The 26,673-nt window shown below is 34.6% G+C and overlaps 1 protein-coding gene across 3 annotated transcripts in view; it reads right to left on the bottom strand.

The window, feature by feature from the left end:
- CARPB (Carbonic anhydrase-related protein B) overlaps window positions 1-26,673 on the bottom strand; it is a 1,001,903-nt gene that overhangs the window by 723,869 nt on the left and 251,361 nt on the right. For all 3 annotated transcript variants that reach the window (XM_074181445.1, XM_074181443.1, XM_074181444.1), the window contains exon 2: window positions 19,562-19,713. In XM_074181445.1, coding sequence (XP_074037546.1) covers window positions 19,562-19,616 — 55 coding nt within the window. In that variant the 5' untranslated portion in view covers window positions 19,617-19,713. The remainder of the gene's footprint in view (window positions 1-19,561; window positions 19,714-26,673) is intronic.

Below are 26,673 nucleotides of genomic sequence, written 5' to 3'. Positions count from 1 at the left end.
AGTAGTTTTCTAATTTGTGGTCCAACAAATATACCTTCCTTGAGCTTTGCATCACTTGATTTTGGAAAAAACTGTTTAAGATATTTAAACGCTTCACCTTCTTTGTCTAATACTTTCACAAAAGTTTTCATCAACCCCAGTTTAATATGTGATAGAGGTAATAAAACGTTTTTGTGATTAACAACAGTAATTAGTAATAGTCCTATGACTTCTAGGTCACCACATATTTGCCACTTATACGTGTATTATAACTTATTGCATTCAGAAGTACCTATGTCGAAGGGTCTTTTGTAACTATTATGAACCAGAACGGCTTTTAAGCTTGTTTTAGAGGCTGTTTTCCAGAAATTAAACAATTTCCTCAATTCAAGGGAAAAGCTAATTTGGAATGTTGTGTTCATTAAATTTTTGTGAAAAAAATCATAACTGAAAAATCTTACGTGTTAGGAAATTTTTACTATTATTTTCGCATTTAGGGACCAAAAATTAACAAAGAACTGCCTTTAGAATTACAATTGTAAATTGACTGTAAACTAGTGACTTTAAAAATCTAACCAGCAAGCACGTAATATTCTTTCATTATGTGAAACGTAGCTTAAAAATAATGATACTAATTTTGTGTATGTACATTATCAGTATTATTATTTTATCCTACAAAAGTAAAAATGACTTATGATAGCTATATATATGTCCATATGCAAAATAATAATTTTCGATTGTGCTTCATTACCAAAAATTATTCGAAGCATGTTTCAATGTATTCTTGTCGAGGTAGGTCAAGTCCTAAAAAAACAACAAAAACATTCACGAGTGGTTTCCATTTTTTGAACACCTAGATACTGTTAAATAGCTACGCTGTTAAATACGAAGCTACTACTAATGCTAGGATATTGAAATATATGGAACGCCGTTTTACTTTTTATTGTCACAAATATTCATTCCTCAATTTATTCAACTAACAATGTATTTGTTTGAATTTAATTGATTCATGCATTTGTTCGACACATTAAAAACGATTGTTCCCAAAATTTGTTCTATTTTAAATGACACTTGATTTAAAATTTTACATGAATTAATTTGTTTGACGAAAAGTTGCGAACAGTTATAATATAGATTCATTGTTTGAAATTTTTGGAAGTAAATGTTTGTCATATATACTTTTTTTGTAACTATCGAATAATTTACTACAATTTCTGTGAAACATGAATGAAATGGTTTGTTGATAATTATAGTTACATGAATTAAAACGATTGTTGATAATTTTAATTCGGCGCTAGCGTCGAACGGATTCTTGCAGAAGCTGAATTTTTAAATCTGGCAACATGATAGTTTAGTGATAGTAACACAATATTCCGTCCGACCGCAGCGCCGAATAAAAATTATCAACAATCAATTTAATTCATGTATCACCTAAAAGCAACAATCAAAACAATTCAATTTTACAAAATACCGATAGAAAGTAAAACGGCGTGTCACGCCGTTTTACTTTTTTTAATATTCCTTTGAAATGATCTGAATTATTTTGTTTGTTGAATTTCAGTGATACATGAATTAAATTGTTTGTTGATAATTTTTATTCGGCGCTGCAGTCGAACGGATTATTACCGTACTATGACCAATGACATACATATTATATGCAGTTATGTAGTTCCGCAAAAATATGCCCGACGTCAGCGCATTGTATTGCATTGTATATGTTTCCTTCTTCCAAAAACCTATTTGCCTCTAGTATAGTTTGACGAATCCTACGCTTCACATTAAAACCACTCATGATAAATATAATATTGTAATGTTTTCACTATGAACAACCTGAACCATCAATTTCTGTTCAGTTGGGTAACCTATTTCTTGGTGTCAGTGTCAGTATTAGGCGTATTAGACTATAACTATAAGCTATGCTTACGTTAACTATGACGTCTGGACATCTTACGTTAGACACAGTCTACAATGTGTTTCTCAAAAGTCGCATAACATTTGCCATCTATACAATCAAACAAGATATATTAACCACAGAATAGTAACATTAACGAAAACTTGATGACATTTTACAGACACCAACCAAGAAAACTGTAAGAGGAACTAGTGTGACCAAAATCCGTTCGACCGCAGCGCCGAATAAAAATTATCAACAAACAATTTAATTCATGTATCACTGAAATGCAACAAACAAATTAATTCAATTCTTTCCAAAGGAATAATAATAAAAAGTAAAACGGCGTGGCACGCCGTTTTGCTTTTTATTAATATTCATTTGAAATGATGTGAATTATTTTGTTTGTTGAATTTCAGTGATACATGAATTAAATTGATTGTTGATAATTTTTATTCGGTGCCACGGTTGAACGGCGTGTTGTCGTACTATAAATGAACTAGCATGTTGCCATATGTAACAATTGAAGTTCTTGATAAATCCGCTCCATACCAGCGCCGAATTAAAATTATCAACAATCATTTTAAATGTATCTTTCAAATACAACAAACTTTTTAAATCATCAAAAAATTTAATTTTTTGTCAGAAATTAGCTTTTTAAAAAGACTGATGAAATAAAATGATACTTGCTTGAGAAAGTTTTGCACAAAAGTTGTAACCAAATTTTAAATTGAATGCATTAAAGTGAATGTTGCAAATATTGAACACTTTCAATAAAATTGAAATATAACAATCTTTATTATTCATAGAAAAATATTTAGTATGGAAAGTTAATTTGCTATATTTTCAGACAAACGAAAGTCTATTTTTATTACCCACAATGTTTCATGGAAAAACTTTGACAGTCATTCAAATATATTCATTGAAATTTTATTCCCAAACTTACTTTCAGACAGTGAATTTAAAGTTTCATTGTAATTCAACAGTTATATAAATAACTAACATTTTATTGAAAGGTCAAAATTATATGCGGAATTGAAACGTTTGTTGAATTTACTCGAATAATACATTCCATTGATTGTTGAATTAAAATTTTGGTTTATTGCTGAGTTGAACTATATGTATATAGATTATTTTTCAGCATAATATATAATAAATTGGCGTTCCATTTTCCAATACTCTGAAACAATATTTTTCTTCGGAATCAATAAAAGCTTCAAGTTATTTCATTACTCTTTTTTATTCAAATAACAATTTTATTCATGTAACATTTTAAATCAAGTGTCATTTAAAATAGAACAAATTTTGCGAAAAATCGTTTTTAATGTGTCGAACAAATGTATGAGTCAATTGAATTCAAACAAATAAATTGTTAGTTGAATAAATTGAGGAATGAATATTTGTGACAATAAATAGTAAAACGGCGTTCCATAGAAATATGAACTTTATGATTATAGTGATGCCACATTTGAGTGCTAACATCTAACGGTCTTTATAAACACATAAAACGGTACCTTTGTTTTGGAGGAATGTATATTTCAATACATGAGTAATTTTTACATAAACCGATATCAACTGAGACTCTTCCATTCCTTTGATAGCTTTACTATGATTTCTTCTTATTCAATGCTGGTGATCACCATATTCAACACATAACCCCAGAATACAGACAGCAACTGAAGTAAAATTCCATAATTTTTTCCGTAATAAGCCCGAATAACACTGGAACTTCCGCCTAATTAGACCTTCGAATTGGAACAATCGAGATTCGCTAGCCGAATAATCATTGTTCAGTCGGTTACTGTTGCTGAATGTTATTAGTGAATCGATACCGAATTGAATACACAAGTGTCTTCGTTACAGGAGATCGAATGTCAAACTAAACAGATATGCTGAGTGTTTTGTCTAATCTACGATTGGGGTAGGTGTTTGAAGATGTGACATTAAATGTGACAAGGTATCACAACAACACTCGTGAAAATAAATCAATAAAGATTATTGTATTCGTATCATTTCCAGCCATTGAAAGGCACATTCGCTGAAGTTGTTTCGTATAATCTATAAATCTACTTTTAAATGCGAAAGTTGCTCACTTAACTCTCACACATTCATCTATGTTTGTCCGTACCGGTGACTCCTAGGAATCTGAAATTTGCTATATAGGTACTTCTTAGGTCTCAGATGCGTACTAAGAGAGTTATTTTTTAAATATTCCAAATTAGGCAATCTCTGTGAGGATACAGGGTCGCGTTTTTGGAGCCTTGAATTTTGCATGTAGGTTCATTTTATGTTGTGCAATAAGCAAGGATTTTAAAAAATTCCATCTGGGGCTCCAGCCGCGGGAAAAAAAGCGCGTTCATGAAATACAATTGCTTTTTCATCACTTTTTTTGCATAGCGGTATATTTTCGTAGGCTGAAATTTTGTATGTAGGTTCGTTTTATATTTTTGATGTGCAATAAGAAAGGATTTTTAAATATGCCAACCGGGGCGCCCTCCGTGGGGGTTAAAGGAACAAGTTTACATATGAAAGTTAACTTTTCATCACTGTTTTTCTGTACCGCTATATTTTCGGAGGCTGTTGTAAGTGTGCAGTATAGAAGGACTCCTGAATATTCCAAGTGGGGCGTCAGGCGTGGGAGAAAAGGCGCGTTTATAAAATGAAATTACTTTTCAAAACTGTTTCTTCGTACCATTATTTCCTATGTCGTAGATGTGCAAATGAAAACGATTTTTGAATAGTCCTACTGGGGCGCCAGTTGCTGGGTAAGAACGTGCGTCCATAAAACAAAATTATTTTTTCATCACTGTTTCATATTATTTTCGGAGCCTGAAATTTGGTAAGTAGGTTTGTTTTATGTTCCAGACACTGAATGGGAAACATCTGTATATCGAAAACCCACTCACACAAGACAGTATCTGAACTAGGAAAACAACCACCATCAATCGACTAAGAGAGGAATCATCAAGACTCTAGTAGATCGTGCCTTCGGGCTCTGTAATACAAAGTACGGTCTCGAAAAGGAACTAGGCATCATCAAATATGACCTTTAACGGAATAGTTACTCCAGAGTGATGGTAGAACAGGCTTTAGCTAGAAGACAGCAAATGTGGAATGGCAGAGCATGTTTAGGCTCATCAATATAACATCAAGTGGGCTAAATCTGACATCATCCACAAAGAGGAACGCTGATTTAGGAGAAAATTCAAAGAAGCCGCGTATATGTTGTCCGACAACGTATTTAGTCAAGCTAGCGTAGAGATACGTAACATATGGAAACCTCTAATCAAGCGAAAAACGACCAACTCCCGCCAAACGGTCATCTCCCGCCAAAACCAATGAAGCGGAGAGAGGGAAGAGGGGATAGATGAAAGCACTCGAATGACCTATAAATAGTCAGATCTCGAAGGAATAAGTCCAGTTATCATCGGAAGATAATTGTGGATACTAACAATCGAAACGTCATGACGTAACTTGGTTTGGAATCTTTTAATTTTGATTTTCAATTTTTTGTTAATAATATTTTTTAATTTTTCAGTTTTCAGCTATTATTAATATTTCAATTTTTCATTTTTTCTGGTTGTTGCGTATATGTTATTTCTTTGTAATTTTAGTTTTTTGTTCAATAAAATTGTTATTTTCGGTTAATCTTTTTATTTTTTTTCAGGGATTTCATATCAATTTATATTATATTAGACAATGGAAGTCCGAACTGATGAAATATATTTGGAGCCAAACTATAAAATCTTCGAACTTCTTCATTCATGCCAGCATTGGTAAATGCGTTCGCATAAATGATCAACAAGAAATGGTCGAAGGTGGATTCATTTCATCCAGTAGGTTTGGGTAGAAATAATACAAATGAGAACCTATTTGTTTGTTTTGAGAGATACAAAGATCCTCGATAGATCAAATTCAAAAAGCACATGGAAAAACATTAATAAATGGTTGCTCAGTAACATAAAATGATTACATTTACATGAATAATATATTTTGAAGTAATCGTGTTTCGAAGATGTATGAAAAAATATAATGTTAACAAGGACTTAATATACGACTCTCAAAAAAAAATCGTATCGTGGAGACAAGTTCCACTGAAATTGATTGGATTATTCCTCTCCCTGAATTTTCGCGTCGAACACCACCTCACAAATAATTTGATCACTTCGAAACTTCATGATCGCGAAATCCTGTCGTGCCTCATAGCGCGCAACACAAACGCGGTCGCCATTTTCGGTTAGCGATGTGGATATGCGGATGCCACGTACGAACGCTGATGAAAATTCCAGATAATATTTCCATAATGCAAAGTGGACGAGCAAATATTTATACGAGCGAACCGAATACTAACAATTCATAACTTCGAATGTTCTGATTGAGCAAACACTCGGTAATCAGAATCGACTGCATAAACGAGCAGAAAGATCGATATGATGGTTAAGTTAAATTCGAAGTATGTAGGTACTCTCCATTGCAACTCGGGAGGGTAAATGATAACTCATATTCATTCAAACTTGGAGACCAAAAAAAAAATTGCTGTGCTATTTTATCATCTCCCAATCAGATATAGCATGCTATTTTCTCGTGACAATCCAAGAATCTTCACGAATATAATGATTCAGATAACATTTATCTGTAAATAGGCCTATTAGACCTCATAGATCATTTCTACTATAATGTTATTATCAGTTAACTAGATTAGTAATCCAATAATTTTTTTTAAAAAAGGTTGGTTGGTTAGTAAGAGAAAAAACATTGATCAACAGGATCAACCAACCTTTTTTCAGAAATGTTATTATCTTTTGAAAGATGTATGAATGTTTGCCGGAACTCCAACCATTCCTGCTTCAGGTATTCCGGGCTCATTAGTTACCAGGGATTATTTTCAGTACTTCAATATCTATCCAGAATCCAGTTGAATAGACCCGTAGGTTGGCTAATGAGTCTGTCTAAGGTATGCAACTGAATAAACGTGGATGATAACCTAAAGGTATTTTTGATCCACCTGAGAACCAACAGCTATATATTCTAAGTATTTCTCCCGAAAAATCAAAACTCATATCAAATCGGGATTAGGACTGTTTAAGCAGGTTATAGTTGAGGGTATTAAGTCGGAGCTCATTTCCAGAATGATGTGACTTTTAATATCAATTAATAACTTTCACTTCTCTTAAGACATTCGAAAATATTAATGATTCTGTATGTTGTTAATCTAGCCTCAATGTTCATACAGTAGATAGCCAGGAATCTTAGTTTGAGGTATTTGCTCAAAAACATTTGGCTACCAGGCAATTGATCCATTCATGATCATTGGTCTGACAATCATCACACACATATATTCAATAGATTTGTTTATACCCTAAGACCCAAAATTTTTTAAAGATGCTTCAAATTGTCCATAGGAATAGTTTTTCTTTGGGTGAAAACCACATAAGCGGGTAACCTCAAACCTGATGGCCCCGTGTTGAATACTTACGGATTCGCGAATGGTATGTACAAACTCTGATGTATAGTTAGATATATCTCCGTTGAACATGGTAGATAATTGAACATTTATACGAGAAGTACTGAATTCTAACAATTCATATCATCGAATGTTTTGATTGAGCAAACACTCTGTAATGCACTGCATGAACCAGCGGAAATATCGGCATCGAAACATGAGGGAGGGGTGTATTTTAGATTTTCGATAAAAGCACACGTGATGAATGTGTTTTGAAATGTTTGATTGATTAGTGTGTTGTTTCCTGACATTTTCGGTCGGTAAATAGAAAAGAACCATGTCAGTTCAGTGAGCGGAGATACTTATCTGTGATATTTGTCGAAGGATATTCCGAAAAAACAATTATATTTCTTTGAAATTTGTTCTAATGTACATATGCAAACTCTCAGGTAGTTGTTCACATTTGTTCCCAAATTAATAAATACATTCTATTTCTACATATCATAGTTTGCTAATTGAGGCACCGCTCAAACTGAATCATTCGTGATCCAACAGAAAAAAGTACTATTTCGACCTTCCGTAGGTCTCATCAATAGGTATAGGGTGAAACACGAATGCATTGTTGAACTCAGGATTATAAGTAAGCACGGACCTCTTCTATCTATGATCGCCAAATCTAGGAGAAAGAGCCAACGGCATATTGGAGCAAACTAGCTGAGTACTGATGAGGTCTTGAATCAGCCACTAGCCACCTACAGGTTGCCACCAAACGATTCAAAAGAATCCGGAGGGAAACTTCAAAAGAGAATCATAGACTAATACTCACCGAGAAGAATACTCACAATGGGAACTGGGGAGAGTTGGTGAGGCAACATTACCCGATTGAAGATAAGCCGTTAAAGCCAAAGCCACCAACGTCTTCAAAATGAATTACTATCTGCTCATGGATATAAAGAAATCCTCGCTTGGAAAAGATCCAAACCGCGTCATTGTTCCTATATAAAGATAATCAGTGCATCTACTAGTTCCCTTATCAAGAAGCCCAATGATAAAATTAGATGGAATTCGCATCTGAAAGGGCTATGAGAAAATGACACCATTCTACCTATAGACTCATTGTAATGAATCTACGACCATAATACCGAAGACGGTCTTCAAAAGGAGCAATACATATAGACTGCATGGGATCCCACTGCATCTGAAAAAGATGGTGTACCGAACTTTGGAGAAACTTCAACCCTTGTTTTTGGAAAATAGGAGGTCATTGTTAACACTACATAACAGTAAGCAGCCCTCTTACCTATATGGACTACCCAATATTCATAAAAGAGCTTTTCCGCTTAGATCTATTATCGGTTCCAAAAATTCAGTCATCCACAGCTGGTCAGATTTTTTCTTCCAATCATTTATATGCTACAAAAAAAACTCATTCCTTGTGAAGATCATAACTTTATTGAGTTACTGAAGGCTACCAAAATCACAAAATGAAATTTTTTGTAATAATTCTTCTTTCATTCTCAAACAAAAATCAATTTCAATCAAATTGAAAAAAAATCATTCGAATTACAAGATAAATTGTGATAATTCATATAAGCCTTTAAAATGAATTGCGATAATTCATATGAGCCTTGAAATAAATAACACATTTTTGAACTGAGAAAACAGAGGGGTATTACATAAAGATAAATGGGAAGCATCCTTGATTCTTTGAGAGTATATATATTTTAAGACATCTTCATCTCTTTTATTTACTTTTTCTGTTCACCGGTTTGGAAAAATCGTTCAAATAAGCTGTTCCAAAAGATATTTTAGCCTGACATGCTTTTCTGTAGGAACACAGGCATACCAGTTGGTTTGCTGAAATCGCGTGCTTGTTCATGATGCAATGTATTGCTTTTTTCAAACGTAATGTTAGTTATAAGATAGTGATGATAGGAGTTTTTCAAGTTTTATCAGTCAGTTACAGAAAGTAATTCTGCAACTGTGATTGTGATACTTTTGGTAGTTGGTATTCGAAATATTCAACTACTTTTTACGATTATTCCATGAAATCAGTCAATATACATACAATACATGCAATGCAAACTGAATTAGTATTCGAACCGTATTTGAATGAATGATTTAGTTTGGCATTAAAAATGGCAGAATTCTGTTATTGAAATTAATTGTACTTCTCATAATAAATTACTAATTTCGTGCAATCTCTGTGAGCGGAAGTGGAAATCTTCATTCAGAAAAAGTAGACCATATGGATGATGGAGAATCACATTAAATATCAACTGAGATGTTTACACTCAACGAATTATTCAGAATATCAGACACAAAATACTTTTCATAAATGAATATTTCATGAAGTTACTCTGCACGGGGCCAAAAATGAATGAAATTTACATCACATGTGACCAAATTCTAAAAGCCTGAGAAGAATCAGATTAGATCAGATTGATAGGAGAGCGAGCTTACATGCGGCCTGTTCCACTGCGACCTTCGCAGATCTATTGTGATGCTCCGTGGTTATCAGAGATCTTCATCTAGCTCGATTTCTAAAACGAGACTCCAAAGCCTTGATATTGGCTCTTTCGTCTAGAATATAACGCCGGGTTTCTTATTCTCGCATCTCCCATGCCTTAACCTTGCTAACGCTTTACATTCAAATAGCACGTGTAGTGCGGTTTCTTCTTCTTCCTGGCAGTACCTGCATGGAGTTTCTTCCACTAGGAAGACAATGCTTCGTTAGTAGACCTTCCATTATCCTTACAAACTGACGATTGTAATTCAGCAGGTCTCCCGTGAATTTGGACTTGAGTTCTTCCAAGAACTTTCTCGCCTGCCTCATTCCTGGAAACCTATTCCAACATTTGGGCGATTTGGCTTACATCCATAATTTGATAGATATTTTCATACTTATCTTCGCCAGCTCACGGAATGACTCTGGATCTATCATGAACTTGCTGAATTCATCTTGACAGGTTAAAGCATCGGCCTCCTCGTTGCCCTTATGGCCTTCGTGTCCGGGTATCCAGGCTAGGGTAACCCTATTGTTTGAACCTAGCTCAATGAGTGCACTAACACAACTCCCGCGAAAAAACTTGGTAGGTGCTGAGCGCCCTAATCAATTCCTAGCAACTGAGGCGCCCACAAAATGACAATGGTTTTGGTTTCAACACTCTTCCTGAAATGTTCTCCTACGCGATGTTGGATAGCGGCAAGTTCTGCTTGAAACACTGTTGCGTTCTGTCCGAGGCTGAATGTGGTTCTCGTCTTCGCTCTACATACCGGCTTCTACAACTTAGGTTTTTGAGCCGTCCGTATACCCAGATTTTTCAGTCCTCTCAACTTGGTGTGATAATTTTGAGGTTTTCATAGAAAATGTACTGCGGATACTGTGACATTTCCAGTATTGGATTTGCCTTTATCGCGTTGTACAGTTTCATGTTTTTTCCGTGCAACTGTCTGATGTAGGTTGTATCAAATATTACTTCACAACACATCTCTTGCAACTAAATTAAACATACAAACTGGAACTTGCGTATAAAAACATTTCTAAATAATTTTTTCTGATAGTTTGCGAAACACCTTTACTATTGAATACATCTGAAGAACTGTTGAAATTAGAAAGATTACTTTTTACTATGCCCTAGAGAAACTCTAATCGAATCCGATTTCATTAGCAAACACCCCAAATTATATTTTTATTGCTGCATGACCTAGTACTCGATTTTCCCGCAAAAGTATGAAACACCAAGTTATTGTCAATGTTTATGGACTGACCTCGACGCCTTTCAACGGGATTATTTCCGTCCGCTCTTCGCTTATCTGCAGCTCATTATCCTATCGTGCAAAATTTAGTGCTCTTCGGGCTAGTCATTCACTGAAATTCAGCACGTTATGGGATGGTACATGCTATTCTTGAATAATTTCAGTTATTTATTCGAAGGAATAGCTTCTTCATTTAAAGAGTGCGATTTTTTAGGTTCGGCTTGTTTAATTCAATTTTTATAAAGGAAAAAATGGTAGAAAAATAAAGTTATGAATATTATCGCATCATGGAATGAGGCGTTACCGCGGTCAAAGCATATCGCATTGTATTGAATGACCTACATTTTTTTAATGGTTTTTTTGCATTTTCTATAGTCAAAAATGAAATGCCAGAGATATTGTTTTCTCTTATAACAACTAGGGCCACAATAATTCTTATCACACCTTATATATTTTTTATTTCACACAGTACCATTGTCTACCACATTAGAATTTATGTAAACTGAAAGGAGAAGATTTGTTTCAATTCTATATCTTTTTTGTTTTTTTTTTCTTATAGAAAAACAAATTAGATTTGCGAGAAAAAAATTCAGGGTGATATACACCCTGATAATACCTAATAACAAGAGCTCTCAAGAATCGTAAGATCTTTCTCTGATGCAGAGGGTATCTTCATGTTATATTTAATTTTCGAAGAATAACTTTTCAGAAACTTCAGATGGAGACGGAAAACCAAATTGTTAAAGAAGCAGAACAAAAAGAAAATGAGAAATTACGCAGACAATAATCTGATCACTTTCACCTCTATGCAACTGTCATATTACAATGGAACTACTTATAGTGGACATTACTCGTCACACTGAAGACTCCTTTATGCAGACAAATCATATCGATATAACAATTCAGGAAGTTACCAATTATAAAAATGGCTTTCACGAATGAAGAAAAAAGAGATATGATATAAATTTATTATCAATACGATAGAAATAGTGTTCAAACATCGAAAATGTATTTAAACTTGTATCCCGAAATACGACAATCACATCGAACTTTGTTCGTTATTGTTATTGGATCAAAATCCCATCGATTTTGTTTCGTTTGAAAAGCCAATGAAAAAATACGGAGACAGAAATAACAATCAAAATTTCATAAAGGTATTTATGAGGTAAATTAGACAGTGTGTTCTTTTCAATGAAAATAGAACTTTGAACAAATAACAATAATTTACCAAAATGTGAAGACAAAAGTAAATCACAGCAAATGCTCAAAATGCTGGTCTGGCTCATGATAACGCAACTGTCCCCTTCTTCGAATATTATTCACTGCACGATTAATTTCCCTCCTCCTCAATCTTCCGCACTCTCGAACAATGATATGATGAAAGTCCTCAATATTTTGATATTCCCTCTGACCATAAACTCTATTTTTCAGTGAACCCCATATGAAAATGTTTCTATAACACCGCACACTACCAGACACACACAACACACACATATTCTTGTAGTTAGCCAAAAGTAGATCATCCAAATAGTCTTCGAAAATCGACATTCAAAACTGGTGCCCACACGTTAATACTAAATCGCACTTGAGGTCGAATTTCTCGGAACTGCCTGGGATGGTTTATGCTCAAAATGTGTTGGTTGAATATGCCACAATTCGTAAAAGTGCTTTCATATGTCCAAATTACATTTTCCAGGATAACAGGAAAATCAGGTCTTCTTATTAGCCAATTACAAAGTTATAATCGCCTTTCGGGATCGACTTGATGAAATTTTTGAGATGTATGTATTTTGTAACATTTTAAACCGCTTTTTTTAATATGTCTCTAAGCACTTATATGACAAATATTCATTACGGAGAAAATTTGACGTGTAGATTTCCCCAGGTTTATATTTATTTGCAAATTGTTAATCTTTATTGAAAAGGACACAATGTCTAACTTACCTCAAACATACCTCAAATTTTCTTCAGTTTCCTGGTCCATTCTGTGTCCGTATTTTTTTTCGGCTTTCCAAATGAACCAAACTCAGTAGGATTTTGATGCAATAACTTGAACATAGTTCAATGTGGTTGTCGTCTTTAGGGATACCAGTTTCAATACATTTCCGATGTCCTAACACTGACTGTTTCTATCGTATTTGTAATGAATTTTTATCATATTTCTTTTTTCTTCATTCGTGAAAGCCATTTTTCTCCAAAAATTCGATGACTTGTATAATAACAGAATGTCATTGAGTGTAAAAGACATTGAATGTCAAATTTAGAAACATCAAAGTAAATGAGAATTAATTTTCTCCAATATTTCCAATTTTTCGAAAATAAATGATAACTCATGATACATAATTGAAACGATAAAATCTTGTTCTATTCAAAATAGAAAGTATCTAATGCAGCACATATAATAAAAAAGTTGATGATGGTGGCCGGAAGACGAAACATCTGAAAACACCGAATATCTTAGGAATTTCAGAGATCCCAAAGGTGAGGATCAAATTTGAAACATCCTGTATTGCGAGGCTTGTCAAAGCGTGAGTGCACAGCGTGAGTGCATGTCCACTTTGCCCACCTTGTGGGCAAAGTGAAGAAAATAAATAAGAAATAAACTATATATTAACATATGATATACAATATTCTCAGCTACATAAAGCAATTTTTATTATGACTTTATCTCGGTAAATTTTTTATAAAAAAATTTTTTTCTTCAACTCTACCAAATGGCCACTTTGCCCTTAGGAGTTGGGCAAAGTGGCCATGATGTGGCCACTTTGTCCGATATAAAATACAAAATAAAAACTGAATTTGTATACTAAATGAAAGTGTATTTTCAAAATAAAAACATTATTACCGTCGTAGGAAAAGAAAGTTTCACAACTGAGTTTATTTACAAACGTCACAAAGAAAGTCATTATCTGCTTCTTCTCAGACGGCACAAGCTTCATGTGCCCATCGTAAACAGTCCGAACACCTTATTCATCCTTCATTTTCCCTTGACTTGGAATATAAGTCCCCGCAGAAAAGGCAGTCAGTATCACTCACGTCACTGTCCGAGTCATTAAACAAAGCACGCTTCGCTGATTTTGATTTCGTTTCCTGCTTTCCTTTAATTTTTTTTTTTGTTTCCTTCATTCCTCTTCTTACTCTGTTTTTCTTTTTTCAGTTCCAGCTTTATTTTCTTGAGTCTTTCCTTTTCTTCTTTTTCTGCTTTTGCGGTTACTAGTTCCATCTTGAAAGGGCTTGAGGTCAAAACTGCAGCTGTTTCTTTTTTTCGTTTATTTTCTCGATTGATAATATTTGCTTCAGGGATTGGAACAATATCCTGTGGGCTTACAGCAAACGTATTAGGCCTAATGGTCTTGGAGATGCTGATTAAATCACATGAAGTACTACTGCAATGAGGCAGTGGGCTGGGTTGGCATGGTGAAGTACTTGGCTTTGGCGAGGTTGCAGAGGTTGCTGGTCGGCAATCTATCTCTCCAGAAGGCGGATTCTTTTTACTAGCAGGTCGTGTCTCGTGACGTCGAGCAATCTTGTGTAGTGAATCTGCAAACTGTTTTTCTGGCACCACAGTAGAAGTTTCCTTTTGATCTTCAATCCCTAATTCTTGCTTTTCAGCTTCTTGAAGAGAGGAAGAAGCTTGAACAGAGATTTCTGTGGTCATGGCTGCAGCAAAATCCCCGTCGGTAAACGTTTGTCTATTTATTGGAACTATGCATGCCACATTTTTCAAACCCCTTTATCGCAATAGTTGGAATAGCTGCAAGGGCTCTCTTACATCTGCAGAGAGAGGACACCTCTCTCTGCAGATGTAAGAGAGCCGACTTGCCGTCGCCTTTTTAGAGCAAAAACTTTTGAAGACTTCGACTGGACAGTCATAAGTCCAGTTTCATCAACATTGTAAACCTTATGAGGAAGATACAAGTGTTGTTTTTGAACATCCTCCAAAATGTTAAAAAACTTGGTTATATTTGTTTTGTTGAATGCTCGCGCCCTTGCTGCTGATGTTGCCTCAGGTTTTCTCAACACAAGTTCAGGATGGCGCTTTCTGAACCCGGTTACCCAATCTTTGCCTGCTAATTTCTTTTCCTTACTGAAATTCTGATGGATGTTATTCCGTTCGGCTAGTTGGTAAGCAAGGCTGCGCAAGTCAGCTACATTAATTCCAAAAAAACGTACTTCCATATCAAAGAGATAATTTACCAACTGCTGTTCTTGGTCTTCATTGAAAACAGCTCGAAAATGGCCTAATACTTTTTTATTGTAGGTCGCGTCTTGATTTTTATTTAGTACACGACGTTCAAGTGTGTTTCTAGGTACATTGTGAGTTTTAGCAGCCGTTTGATATGGCATTCCGTCTTTCTTCACGGCATCGATTGCTCTTTGCATCGCTGCGGAGTCCCATGACTGCTGCTGACTCTTCCTCTGATATTTTGACACCATCTCTACACCTGGCACAAAACAACGTTTTAGGTAGGTATATCTTAAATAGCATTAACATACGAAAATAACACAGCGTTTTCATCTGAAATGAAGCTGCAATAATCTTATAAAATAATGGTAATTTATTGTATATTTTAATTTATGTCGGGCATAGTGGCCATAGACGTGGCTACTTTGCCCTCTTCGCCGCCATTACATAAATGTCACACTGCCCGCTAAACGAATCGAGCAACGGGTTATACAGACACATAATTTTGTAGCCTAAATACACCTCTTTCAAGACGTTACTATCAGTTGCCCATATTATGTATGAAAGTTCAGATATAATAGTCAATTAATTACACTTACCTTAAATCAAAACGTTGAAAATATGAAAATATTCAATAATTTTTAAACTCGTGATCAGAACAGCTTCCACTTACAACACTTGTCAGATGGCGTACTAATGGAATAGTTGACGCGTCCGTCGCTGTGTAACAGCATCGTATAGTGCAGTAATAGCCAGTGGCCACTATGCCCGCAGTGGCCACTATACCCACCCTTCCCCTACTCGTATACTGTAATATTCAGCTTTCGTTCGTATAATACCATATCTTTTACCTCATCTATCTATTCCTTATCTGAATGAACTGTCAATTTTTCGCAGGACTACTTAATATTCACCAAAACCCTAAAAATCGTATCCTGAATGGTCCTCATAAGTATAGAGACTGCATAGAGTGAGAGAGTACGATTACTTGAGCCAACTCAACCAAGACCTCTAAAATTCCAAATAAAACGTTTTCATTACCGAACTGTACATGGGACTGACGCTAAACTGGATCTCTGCGGAATCTATATTTTGAAACTGTGAGGTGTTCGTTTTACAGGTAGGTTTATTGCACTGAAGCAACATAGGTGATCTTTTCAGTGTGAAAACTGAAACTGAACATTTCTATGAGCAACTTCAAAGGAGACTTGTATTAGCAGTTGACATGTTAGTGTTTACTGTGAATATTTGATTGACGCAAGAAACTGGTCAACATGAACGTTTAAAATCATAATGAAAGGGGTGTTTTTCATTTCGAGAGAGAAGTTGTCTGGTGGCACATTTTTATTTTGGTACCTTGGAATACTCAAGGCAGCTAGGGTGGTTTGCTTCAAGTGCTCATTGCAGTTGAAAAGTGGCGCTTAGATTTCTCTTTGGTTTCGTGAGGTACCTACCGGTGATCTTGAATTACACTGGCAATGATGGCATTGGCTCACTGTTGAGGATCTGGTAGTTTGACTCCTTAATCGATGTTGAGGTTATTGGTAATATCGTACATAGATTCCTAGTCCTTGTTAAATGAAGTTGGCACCAGAGACATCGATTTTTGATCGGTCTTATGATTGAAGAGAGATTGAAGCTGTCAAAAAGTAGATCCTCCTGAATTTTGTTGAACAAATCACGTCAATCTTCTCCTAAGCACAGAGGGATGTTTTCCCTCTGTGAGAGTTTGATGATCTTTCGCACAGCGGCTTGACTTATTCATTCTCAAAAATAATATTATCATTTAGTAAATACATCATTGATAGTTTCTCAAAGTTTTTCGATGACTTCATATGGACATAGGTTGTCGATCACATAGATGTCATTGTCCTCATTTACTCAGGCTTAAGGACGGTTGAGTCCAGCAATGCATTTGTGGTTCAGCTTAGCACCACTGAATCATAAATGCGTTGTGTTTGGTCTGCTTTTCAATTATTCGCCATGCAGTGAGAGCTGCAGTGGAAAACAGAGGACGAATTTCGTCGGCGGTCAATGTCGAAACGTGGTTTTGCAACTGACCGCCTCAGGGAGCCTCATTTACCTTTGATATTCGAGAATTAAGTTCTCTGTCGATCCGATTGATAACGTCTCCAAAAGGGATATGTCATCGACCAAATAAGTTAAATTTGCAGAATAAATATTTTTTTAAGCATTACCATTTTATTTTCTCTGAATATTTGCATTTTTCATTCACAAATTCGATGCATAACCGTTTCTATACTACTTAGGGAAATGGGGTGTTGACTTGCGTTTGTACCTCTAATGAACATTAGATCTAACGAGATCCATTATTAAACCTAACTACTGAAAATTTTCGCAAGGATACCAGTTCTCATTTTATTTTACGAGAATATGGAATTCGCTAACCGTTTTCATTATCCGTTATTGTCAATTACGTGAAGATATTAATATAATTCCGTGAATATCAGACATTAAAGGATCCTCAATGTTAATACTGAAATCTTGAGCTTGTATACCGCTGTCGGGGTGCAAACCAACCGCACTGCAGTGTTTCATATTGAAACGTTATTGCTGCTCTTCTACTGGGAAGATACACACTTAGTACATTATTGTTAAATTGAATTCCACATAAGATAGTTTGGGCTTTGTGAGATCGCGAAAGTTCTATGGTAGTAAGTAGAATTCAGAGTATTCAATTTTGAATGTCTTGAGAAAAGCCCCGAATGTTTAGAGATGATCTCACCGTTGTAAAGAGAGAATGATAAAAATATTTCGAGAAACGGCCTCGAGAGGTTCATTAGCTAGTGACGTGTTGGTGATCCGCAGTTGCCCAAACCATAAGATCAATAAACCATATTTGATTCCTTGCATCAAAATATATCCAAAAAAACACCCAATTTTTGTTATCCAATTTTTATTGTTTTTGATTCAGGACCCTTTCAAGAAATCCAGATGTCTTTTCCTATTTTTCGTTAAATATATCAGAAGTTTTTTTGTAATATAAAATCCTGATGAAATATTTTTCCAGGCATGAAATGAACAGTTACATACCATCGATGCCAGTTTCAAAAATCATAATCAAGAAAAAAAATATGTACGAGTTGAATTATCTTCTTCGAATTGAAAATCGAAGAAAATATTACCAATTCGATGGTTAATTTCAGCCCAAGTTTCCATGATGACATAAAAGTAGAACCCAATATGGGTTAAGAACGGATTCAGATCTAGTTTTCAAGGGGATAGGGGGTTTATTTATTGATATCGGGAACGAATAATTTTCAGAAGGAATAATTCATTAATAAAAGTATGTACGTGCATATACTGCAATACTCATTCAAAATGAATTGAACGTTCAAAACAACACCGAACTGGTTTGATTCCGAACTGGTTTGAATTTATATCTAACAGGGTATACTTTCACGTTCAGACACGCATCAATGCTTTCGAGTAAAAAAATGATTGAAAGAGAAATATTTTTTATATCTGAAATCAGACGAAAGGCCATGAGATTGTAATATTGGACAAATCAGATTATTGTGAGAGAATTGATAATTCACCAATCACTATTATAAATTATCAAGGAACCAATTGCCCAAGGTGGTTGTACAAGTAAAAAATACACTTGTGTATTTGTGTGTGTCAAAATTTTATCGCATAGACTTTGAAAAGAAAGAAGTCTATGGCAGGACTATACTTTCTTGTTCATACAATTGCCACGTTCGTCTTGAATGAAGAAATATACGTCATTGAGAAACACAGCTGAACGCAACGGGCATCCTTCAAATATAGTAGACAGTTATCAGGAAACGTGAATTTAGAGATCTTCGTAAATCTTCGACTTTTCGAAAACATCAATTCTAAGTACATTGCCCTTCCGTATGAACCAATATATACTAACGAATCAGATCGATCAGTTCTGTGACTGTATTACAAAAAACATCGGTCAGTCTAAGCGACCTATTGAAATTCGTTTCAAAGAACACGTAGCGCATATTAGATTTCGGAAATAGCCATAGAATATACGACAACAAATTTTCAGATGCTTCCGAAAGTCTGGAATGAGAACTATGAACAGTGACAAAAGTATTTTTTGAAACAGTCTATTGTTTGGATTAACTGTTCACCAGAGGTTCCAGTTCTACATTTCATTTTAATATTGAATGTTGACGTCGTCGTGGAGGAGTGGATCATTGTGCCCATCCAATAAATTCCCTCTTGATTTGGGATTGGGTATGTTCAATGTTCCAACACCTTCTTTATCGAAAAGTTATATTTATCTTCCTGAATTTTATCAACTCACCTGGTATAAGAAGCACGGCTTGCAGTATGGTTCCCATCGCAAAAAAGGTCAACATCTTCTGGAAAGTTTTGAACACTAACACAATTTCAATTGTTCTATAAATTTCATGAATTTTTCTCGCCACTAACGTCTCGAAGTCATAGCAAAAAATCCTGAAAAAAAATAAAACCGTTAACTTTCGTGGGGAGCTTGTGAGTTGAAATAATCAAAAAAACAGATTTGAATAATTTTTGTTGAGAGAAATTACTTTCACACACACGTATATATTTCAGTACGCTTGAATATCTTTATGAATATCAATAATTTCCTTTCAAAAGATTGTTTGAGTGGAAATACAATGAAAAAAATTCAGTAAACAGCTTTGAGTACCTATTATATTGGATTAACAGGTTTATTTTAATTTTTATCCAACAAAGACAATAGACAAAGAGGATGGCTTATATTGCTAGTATGGAAAACAAAAAAATGAATAGAAAAATTATCAGAAAAATATTCAAAATCCTTCAAAATGATATGGCCCTTTCTCATTTGAAATTCTAAGGGAAAGATCTACTCCTAACATGGGATAGACCATCAGAATCTAAAGTGTCATGAAACTGCCCCCGTGAAAATTGAATTCATATCATGTTCTGGAAGGAAGATATCGGGGAAAAAATTTCAAAATGACACCCAGTATAGTACCTCAGTGCACCTTACTCGAAATCTGTGAAACTTTTAATAATTCGAATATGTCAATCCACCGGAACTCGTGTCGCATATTCTGAATAAATAATAATTTATGTGGGCTCTTGATTTCCATTCCGATCTGGGAGTGATATATTCATATTCGGGAGTGAATAATCTGATGTATGCTGAAATATTCAGTAGTTTTCTTATGTTTGCGAGTCAGGATGTTTCATGCAGCACTTTGTGTTCTTAGTAACATGGAAAAACACTTTATCTCATCAATTTAAGTGTGAATGATTTAAAGATTCGAATATTGTTACTGATTTGTTATGATTCAATCAGGAGATATTTTAGGGTAGGAACGATATATAAATGCCAGTATAACACTAAGTGAACCTAAAATTGTTATTTTTCAGCTAATATTTTTATTTTTTATAGGTATTTTCAGTGATTTCAGTGAAATAATGAAATGCACCACGAAACATTGTCAACCACCTCCAAACAAACTAAGTGAAACTGTTTAAGCTATTTTCAAATGTGAAAACTAATAATCAATTTTCTAACCTGACCCATGTCTTTCTCATATCCAAAAACATCTTCGAAGAAAACATCATCGTATTCATCAAACATGATCAATATGCGTTACTCACAATATATACATGACCTGTGTGGAGAGTCTCAGCATGTTCAGTACATGCAGTGTATTACCCCTAGTATGTATGTATATATGAAGGAGCATTCAGGAAAAGTCAATATCTGACGCCTATGACTGTCGTCGATAACTGGTACCAGTTTCACTTGACTTGACCTCCTGATTTAAACGATGACACTAGATGTCTTCTCAGGCTATCGATAGTTGAAGGCTGTCAAATGCAGTTTTATGTAAAAATATTACAGTTACTGATATGACGCATATTAATACTTGACGACTGTTGCATAATGAGCCAACGACTGGTTCGATGCATTCTTCAGTGTTCAAAATCGCTGACGATTAGATTACTGGTGACAAAAACATGCGGCCCATCTATTCAAGCTAGCGCTATCCGACAGCGCATCAAACCAGAATTTATTTTGCCACAGATATTTCGAAATGAATCGGCAAAAAATATATTTACGCGAGCATAACGGGGCTGGCGATCCAGAGAGACTATTACAGCTACCGGCAAAGGTTCACAGGTTCCTTGAAGTTAAACCAGGAAGGAAATATACTGGCATACCTTCATAGATATTCGCATACTGAATTTGTACTTCATTGGAATAGCAGGCACATATTGCCACAAAGAGTGTAGCCTATTGTTGTCAACCATGGAATGACATGAAGAAACGCTGTAACAAGGCTGTACAAACTGTACAACATATGTCAATTGGGATAGTCAGGGTGAGCATGGATCCATAGCAGTTCCTTATTGAAAATATCAGACGAAGGATACAACACAAATTTCAGTTACCATATACCATATGATCGTGGCAGAGAGAATCAGGCATATTGTAGGCTTCTAGTGCTCATTTAGATAACCTGCTAAGCGCCGGCACGTTACCTACGGAGGATTGCACATGAGTAAGAAACCATTCAGGCCACCATTGCCCATCACTGTTCTACTGTGTACTCATCTTGAGTACCTACTGCAATGAATATCCAATACTTCTTCGGTATTGATGAAACACTGACGATGCCTTTTGTTCACAGTTGAGTCATGATGGTCGCTCTCAGACTAGAGAGTTTCTCAATCATCCTACATTACGTTACCTAAATGAGCGCTGGGATTGTGCGGGAAACTGAAAGAATTCCTACTTGGAATCTTCATATAACAAGGTGCAAAGCTACCATGGTGCTCGCACTGGTAGCATCATGGAAGCATAATGATAATTACATTAACTGCTGTTAGTACTATCTATTTTTTCGTGTACAGAGCTTGTCTTTTACTACCTTCGTTAAGTTTTCTCTTCGTTATAATTCTTTTTCGGATGAAAATTAGTAGGTGTCGGAAAAATCGTGGAGGCGTTGTTTAATAAAGCACTGCTATTGCTATGGAACTAGGCCTACCTCGACAGTCGCAATCGGCACAAATATATTGATGAAAGTTTGCAGTGGTGCTATAGAGTAACACTTCGGGTTCTTCCAAAGTTGACAACACTACTTTGCTCATAGTGTCAACATGAACATGAGTCATAACTGATTTTATTCAAGTGCTAATTTAATTTACGGTTATCTAAGATGTCAGTATGAGTGAGACCCAAATCCATTGTGTACGTAACCTTGCGCTGAAAAGAGGTAATGAGAAAAACTGAATTCATTGGAACATTCTTCATCTAAATAATTCATTTTCCATTTCTTTGAAAGTCTCCGCTCTCTACATATTGAGAAAAAGTGTAAAAAACCTATATTTTTTTTCTATAGGCTGATAGTCCTAATGTTATCTTTCTGTATTAAACAAAGATGATCGTGAAAAAGATGTGAAACAGAAGAACCTTAAAATGAGTGAAACTTCCATACTCCAATAAAACAACCATTATATTCTACTTTTATTGAAATGGTAACTTCGTTTTTTTCTGAGACATTTTTTTCCAAGCTGCAATGTGCTCATGACGAATAAAATAACTATAATTAATCAACATGAATTTGAGACTATATTGAGGAAAGATACAAATGTTCTGAATCAAATTCAAAGCATTCACCTCTCCCAACTTTTTTACAAAAAAACATTGAATTATACTATGGAGACATTTCTGCCAGTTTCATCATAGTGGAAATTCTTTCAGATATTTCCCGTTCAACCAGCTGCAAGCCATCACTGAAATGTTTCAATTATTCGCCTACAGACCGATGAAGTGTTACCCTTTGTCGGTGAAGAACAAATTCAACCAAGACACACAGAAACTGTATCGAGAATACAAACGTATTAAAAAAATATTCCTAATTACCAGTTCCTGTGGCAAATGCATGCCAAGAAAGAACTACTTTCCTGGATGATAAAACGACGGATATTGCAAAATAATAAACAGACTTTGTGAAAGGTTTCTCAAAGAGAAATGGATGACGTTTTCGCGATATTCGATAACTGAAAATCGAATATCAAGGACTTTGTTTCCTTTTTGAATAACAGATTTCCATCAATAAAATTGAGTTAGGAAATAAAGGACAACTTCCATTTTTCAACGTTTCGGTAATGAGGAACTAATATGGAGGGCTAGAATACCTACGATGTATTTAGAAAGGAAACAACGTGCTGAACTACATTTTCTAGTGCATCGTCTTTTGACTTTTTCCCTCACACATGAGAGGTTCAGGAAAGAAAAACGTACAATACAAGAAATAACAGCAAGTAACGGTTTCTCTAGGGGTATTGTAGATGATATAATAAGGAAGAAAAAGTTTGGGTTAAGAATGAACGAAATCTCGACTTTTCAAAACAAACTTTTTGAAATAACGAAAAACAAAATAAATATATCTCAGTTCCATACCAGCAATACAAAAAGAACTTTGGAAAGATTTTTAAAAAACTAGGTATGAAGGTGGTTTTTATAACAAGTCATACACTACAGAGCCTTTTAGGAAATCCAAAAGACAAAATCAAGAATTCGTAAAAGTCTGGAATTGAAGAAATAAAAATGTAAGAACTGCGATTCAAAATATTGTGGACAATCAAAAATATCTATCAAAATGAGATATTAGGAACACTTGGCACACCTAAAATATGGAAGACCAGAAAAATCAGCAGTCGCCAATCATATTCTGCAACGAATCCATTCCATAGACTTCAGTCCATTAAGATTAGTTAGACACGTTAACAACAACAGGCAACTAGATGCCCATGAGAGTGTGAAATGAGTAAACATAATAATAGTATGAATAACGGTTATGGACCAATATCTAATACTATGTATGTTGAAATAATATTTTAATCATTAGATTTACCTGACTATTACATAGAATAGTAGTCAATAATGTGAAGACGCAGGTACCTAGAAGAGGAATCTATGGTATAGATAAGGATAACATTGTAAGTATATTTAGTTTAATCTTTCCCTTGAAGATGATCACTTGGTGATCGAAACACGTGTCAAGGTGTTAAAATAACGGTTTGGTGTTCGGAAAAAACTCCAGTAATGTGATGGTTTTTAAAATAGTAATAGTCATACTATCAACATGAAGAAACTACATTTCGAGACCTGAAAAAAAGTTTGATCCAACTCAAAACATCAACAAAAAAACAATTGTTTCAAAAAATTGTTCCTGTTAACCAACCAACCTTTCTATCTATATTATTAAGCTAATTTCACATCTATTATACATCGTTGACATTCGAAAAATACGATAGTTTCATTATATTTTCCATATACGTTTTTACTTGTACGAAGAAACAACAATATCTATTTCAACGCTTGATATTGTAAACACGGTATACATATTGAAATTTTTTTGTTCCCGGGCAATTACGATTACGTCGGAAACGAGAATCAACTTCCTCCACTTCAGAAAGTTCAATCCTAATGAATAAAAACGACGCAACGAAATTGAAAAATAAATATTTGCAAAAGATATAACTGATATCTTTTTGAGGAATTGAATCCGACCTAATTTCCGCATACACTACATCAAGGGAATTGTTTACTGGAAAACATTTTTCAGTTTCTAGTGAGGGAATTGAAATTTAATAGACATATCATTTATGGAATAATTTTTTATGAAAACTCGAATATAATATTGTGGTAGTGATTGAATAAAACTCCTGGAACCATTTTTCCCAATATAATAAATAGTAAGAGATATTTTGACTTCATTTATTTTCCATTGAAGATGCACAAGTAATGAAAATGTTTGATGTAGTAGCTATTGCCAACAACTGAATTTCAGAACTGAGAAAAGAAATGATACATGTAATAGTTATTCGAATTCAAAACTTTATTATGAAACTTATTATCAAACTTTATTTTTTGGTACATTCTGTACCCAATTTTGTCTACGCAGAAGAACTTTCTGGCAAAAGTTATTACCAAATAAGACAGTAAACAAATTCAATTCATGAAGTTTTGTTTTTGCTAAATTTGTCTATTCTACGATATCAAAAACCTAATATACAAATGCACTGTATTTTAGATCGGTTGAAAAGTTCTTTGGTGGAATCAAATGTGCCTAGTCACAGGTAAAGAGGAATCATAAGCTATGTTTTCCAATATTTTTTGTATTGATTATATATCTAATTTCTCGAATGATCCATTCTGAGTTTATATAATTCTTTGGAGTTGTCAGCGTTAGAAAACAAGTGATGTTTCTATGTGAGTAGATTTATAAAAGAGACAAAAGGAATTGCTTTTTTACTAATGGAATCCTGAAATAATGATGCTGATGGTATCCCGTCAAACGTTCTGATCAAACTAATGGTTCACCAAGTTATAGAGAAATGCACTTGTTTTCTTTTTTCTTTCACAGCAGTCACCCAAAAATTATAATCTACATTTGTTGATTATCTTAGAAACATTTTGGCCGAAGCATGTTATGGAGTTGAAAGAAATTCAGTTGAAAAGTTTACATGTTGTATTTTCTCACGGACATTGATAATGATCTGCTTAACCGATCATCAATTATTCAATGCAAATACATTTTGAACTCTAAGGAAAGTAAATGATAATAGATAATTCCCCCTTTTTTTTTCTGATTGACTCGGCCGTTACTTGTTGAAGATCTATATGAATTTCACGAACTATATCTGAAAATTTGATCTTCACTAACTTCATTTTCAAAAATATTTTCGAAAATAAAGTTTGTGAAGATCAAATTGTTTGGTGTAGTTTAAGGAATAAATTTACACACGTTACGAAGGTTATGAACACTATACAAATATAATAAATGGGGATAATTCTGAAATATTTTGAAGACGAAAGGTGTGTTATACATATTCCAACGAAAGACTTACTCATGGTATCCCGCCTTCAATCAACAACGCATTATGACCTAAGTGTAATATTGAAAGCATTGTAAAATTTTTAGAAAATGTCAACTAGTTCAACCCCTGCAACTGATGTATTGTTCAGTCACCACTCTGGAGGTAGATGCAACTTCATATAAAGTAAATTAGTAAAAAGAAAAGTCAAATTAAAAATGTAGAGATCGAAGGTGAAAAGATATTCTTTTAGAGCAAATCAAAAACTCAATACAAGATTTGAGGTTGAATGTCTACGAATGGAGTTATCTCTGCTGAATAGCTGAATGATTTAACGAGAGTAATTTTTTATGGAGAAGAATCACTTCGATTGCAGATTTTCTGAAATGTTCACAAGCTGTACAAACTTTTTAGAGAAAGTGAATGACGAAGCTTTGGACGTCCCAGCACATCAACAACCGATGAAAATGTTAAGAAAGTGAACAAAATTGTTATTGAGGATCATCGCATGACTATCAGAGATATTGCTGAGGATATCGATATATCGGTCGGCTCATGACATGC

Source organism: Leptinotarsa decemlineata, unplaced genomic scaffold, assembly GCF_025532065.1.
Source record: "Leptinotarsa decemlineata unplaced genomic scaffold, Ldec_3_MD MMD2_tig00026314_RagTag_RagTag, whole genome shotgun sequence".
Taxonomy (NCBI): Eukaryota; Metazoa; Arthropoda; class Insecta; order Coleoptera; family Chrysomelidae; genus Leptinotarsa; species Leptinotarsa decemlineata.
This window is presented reverse-complemented; position numbering and strand designations above follow the sequence as displayed.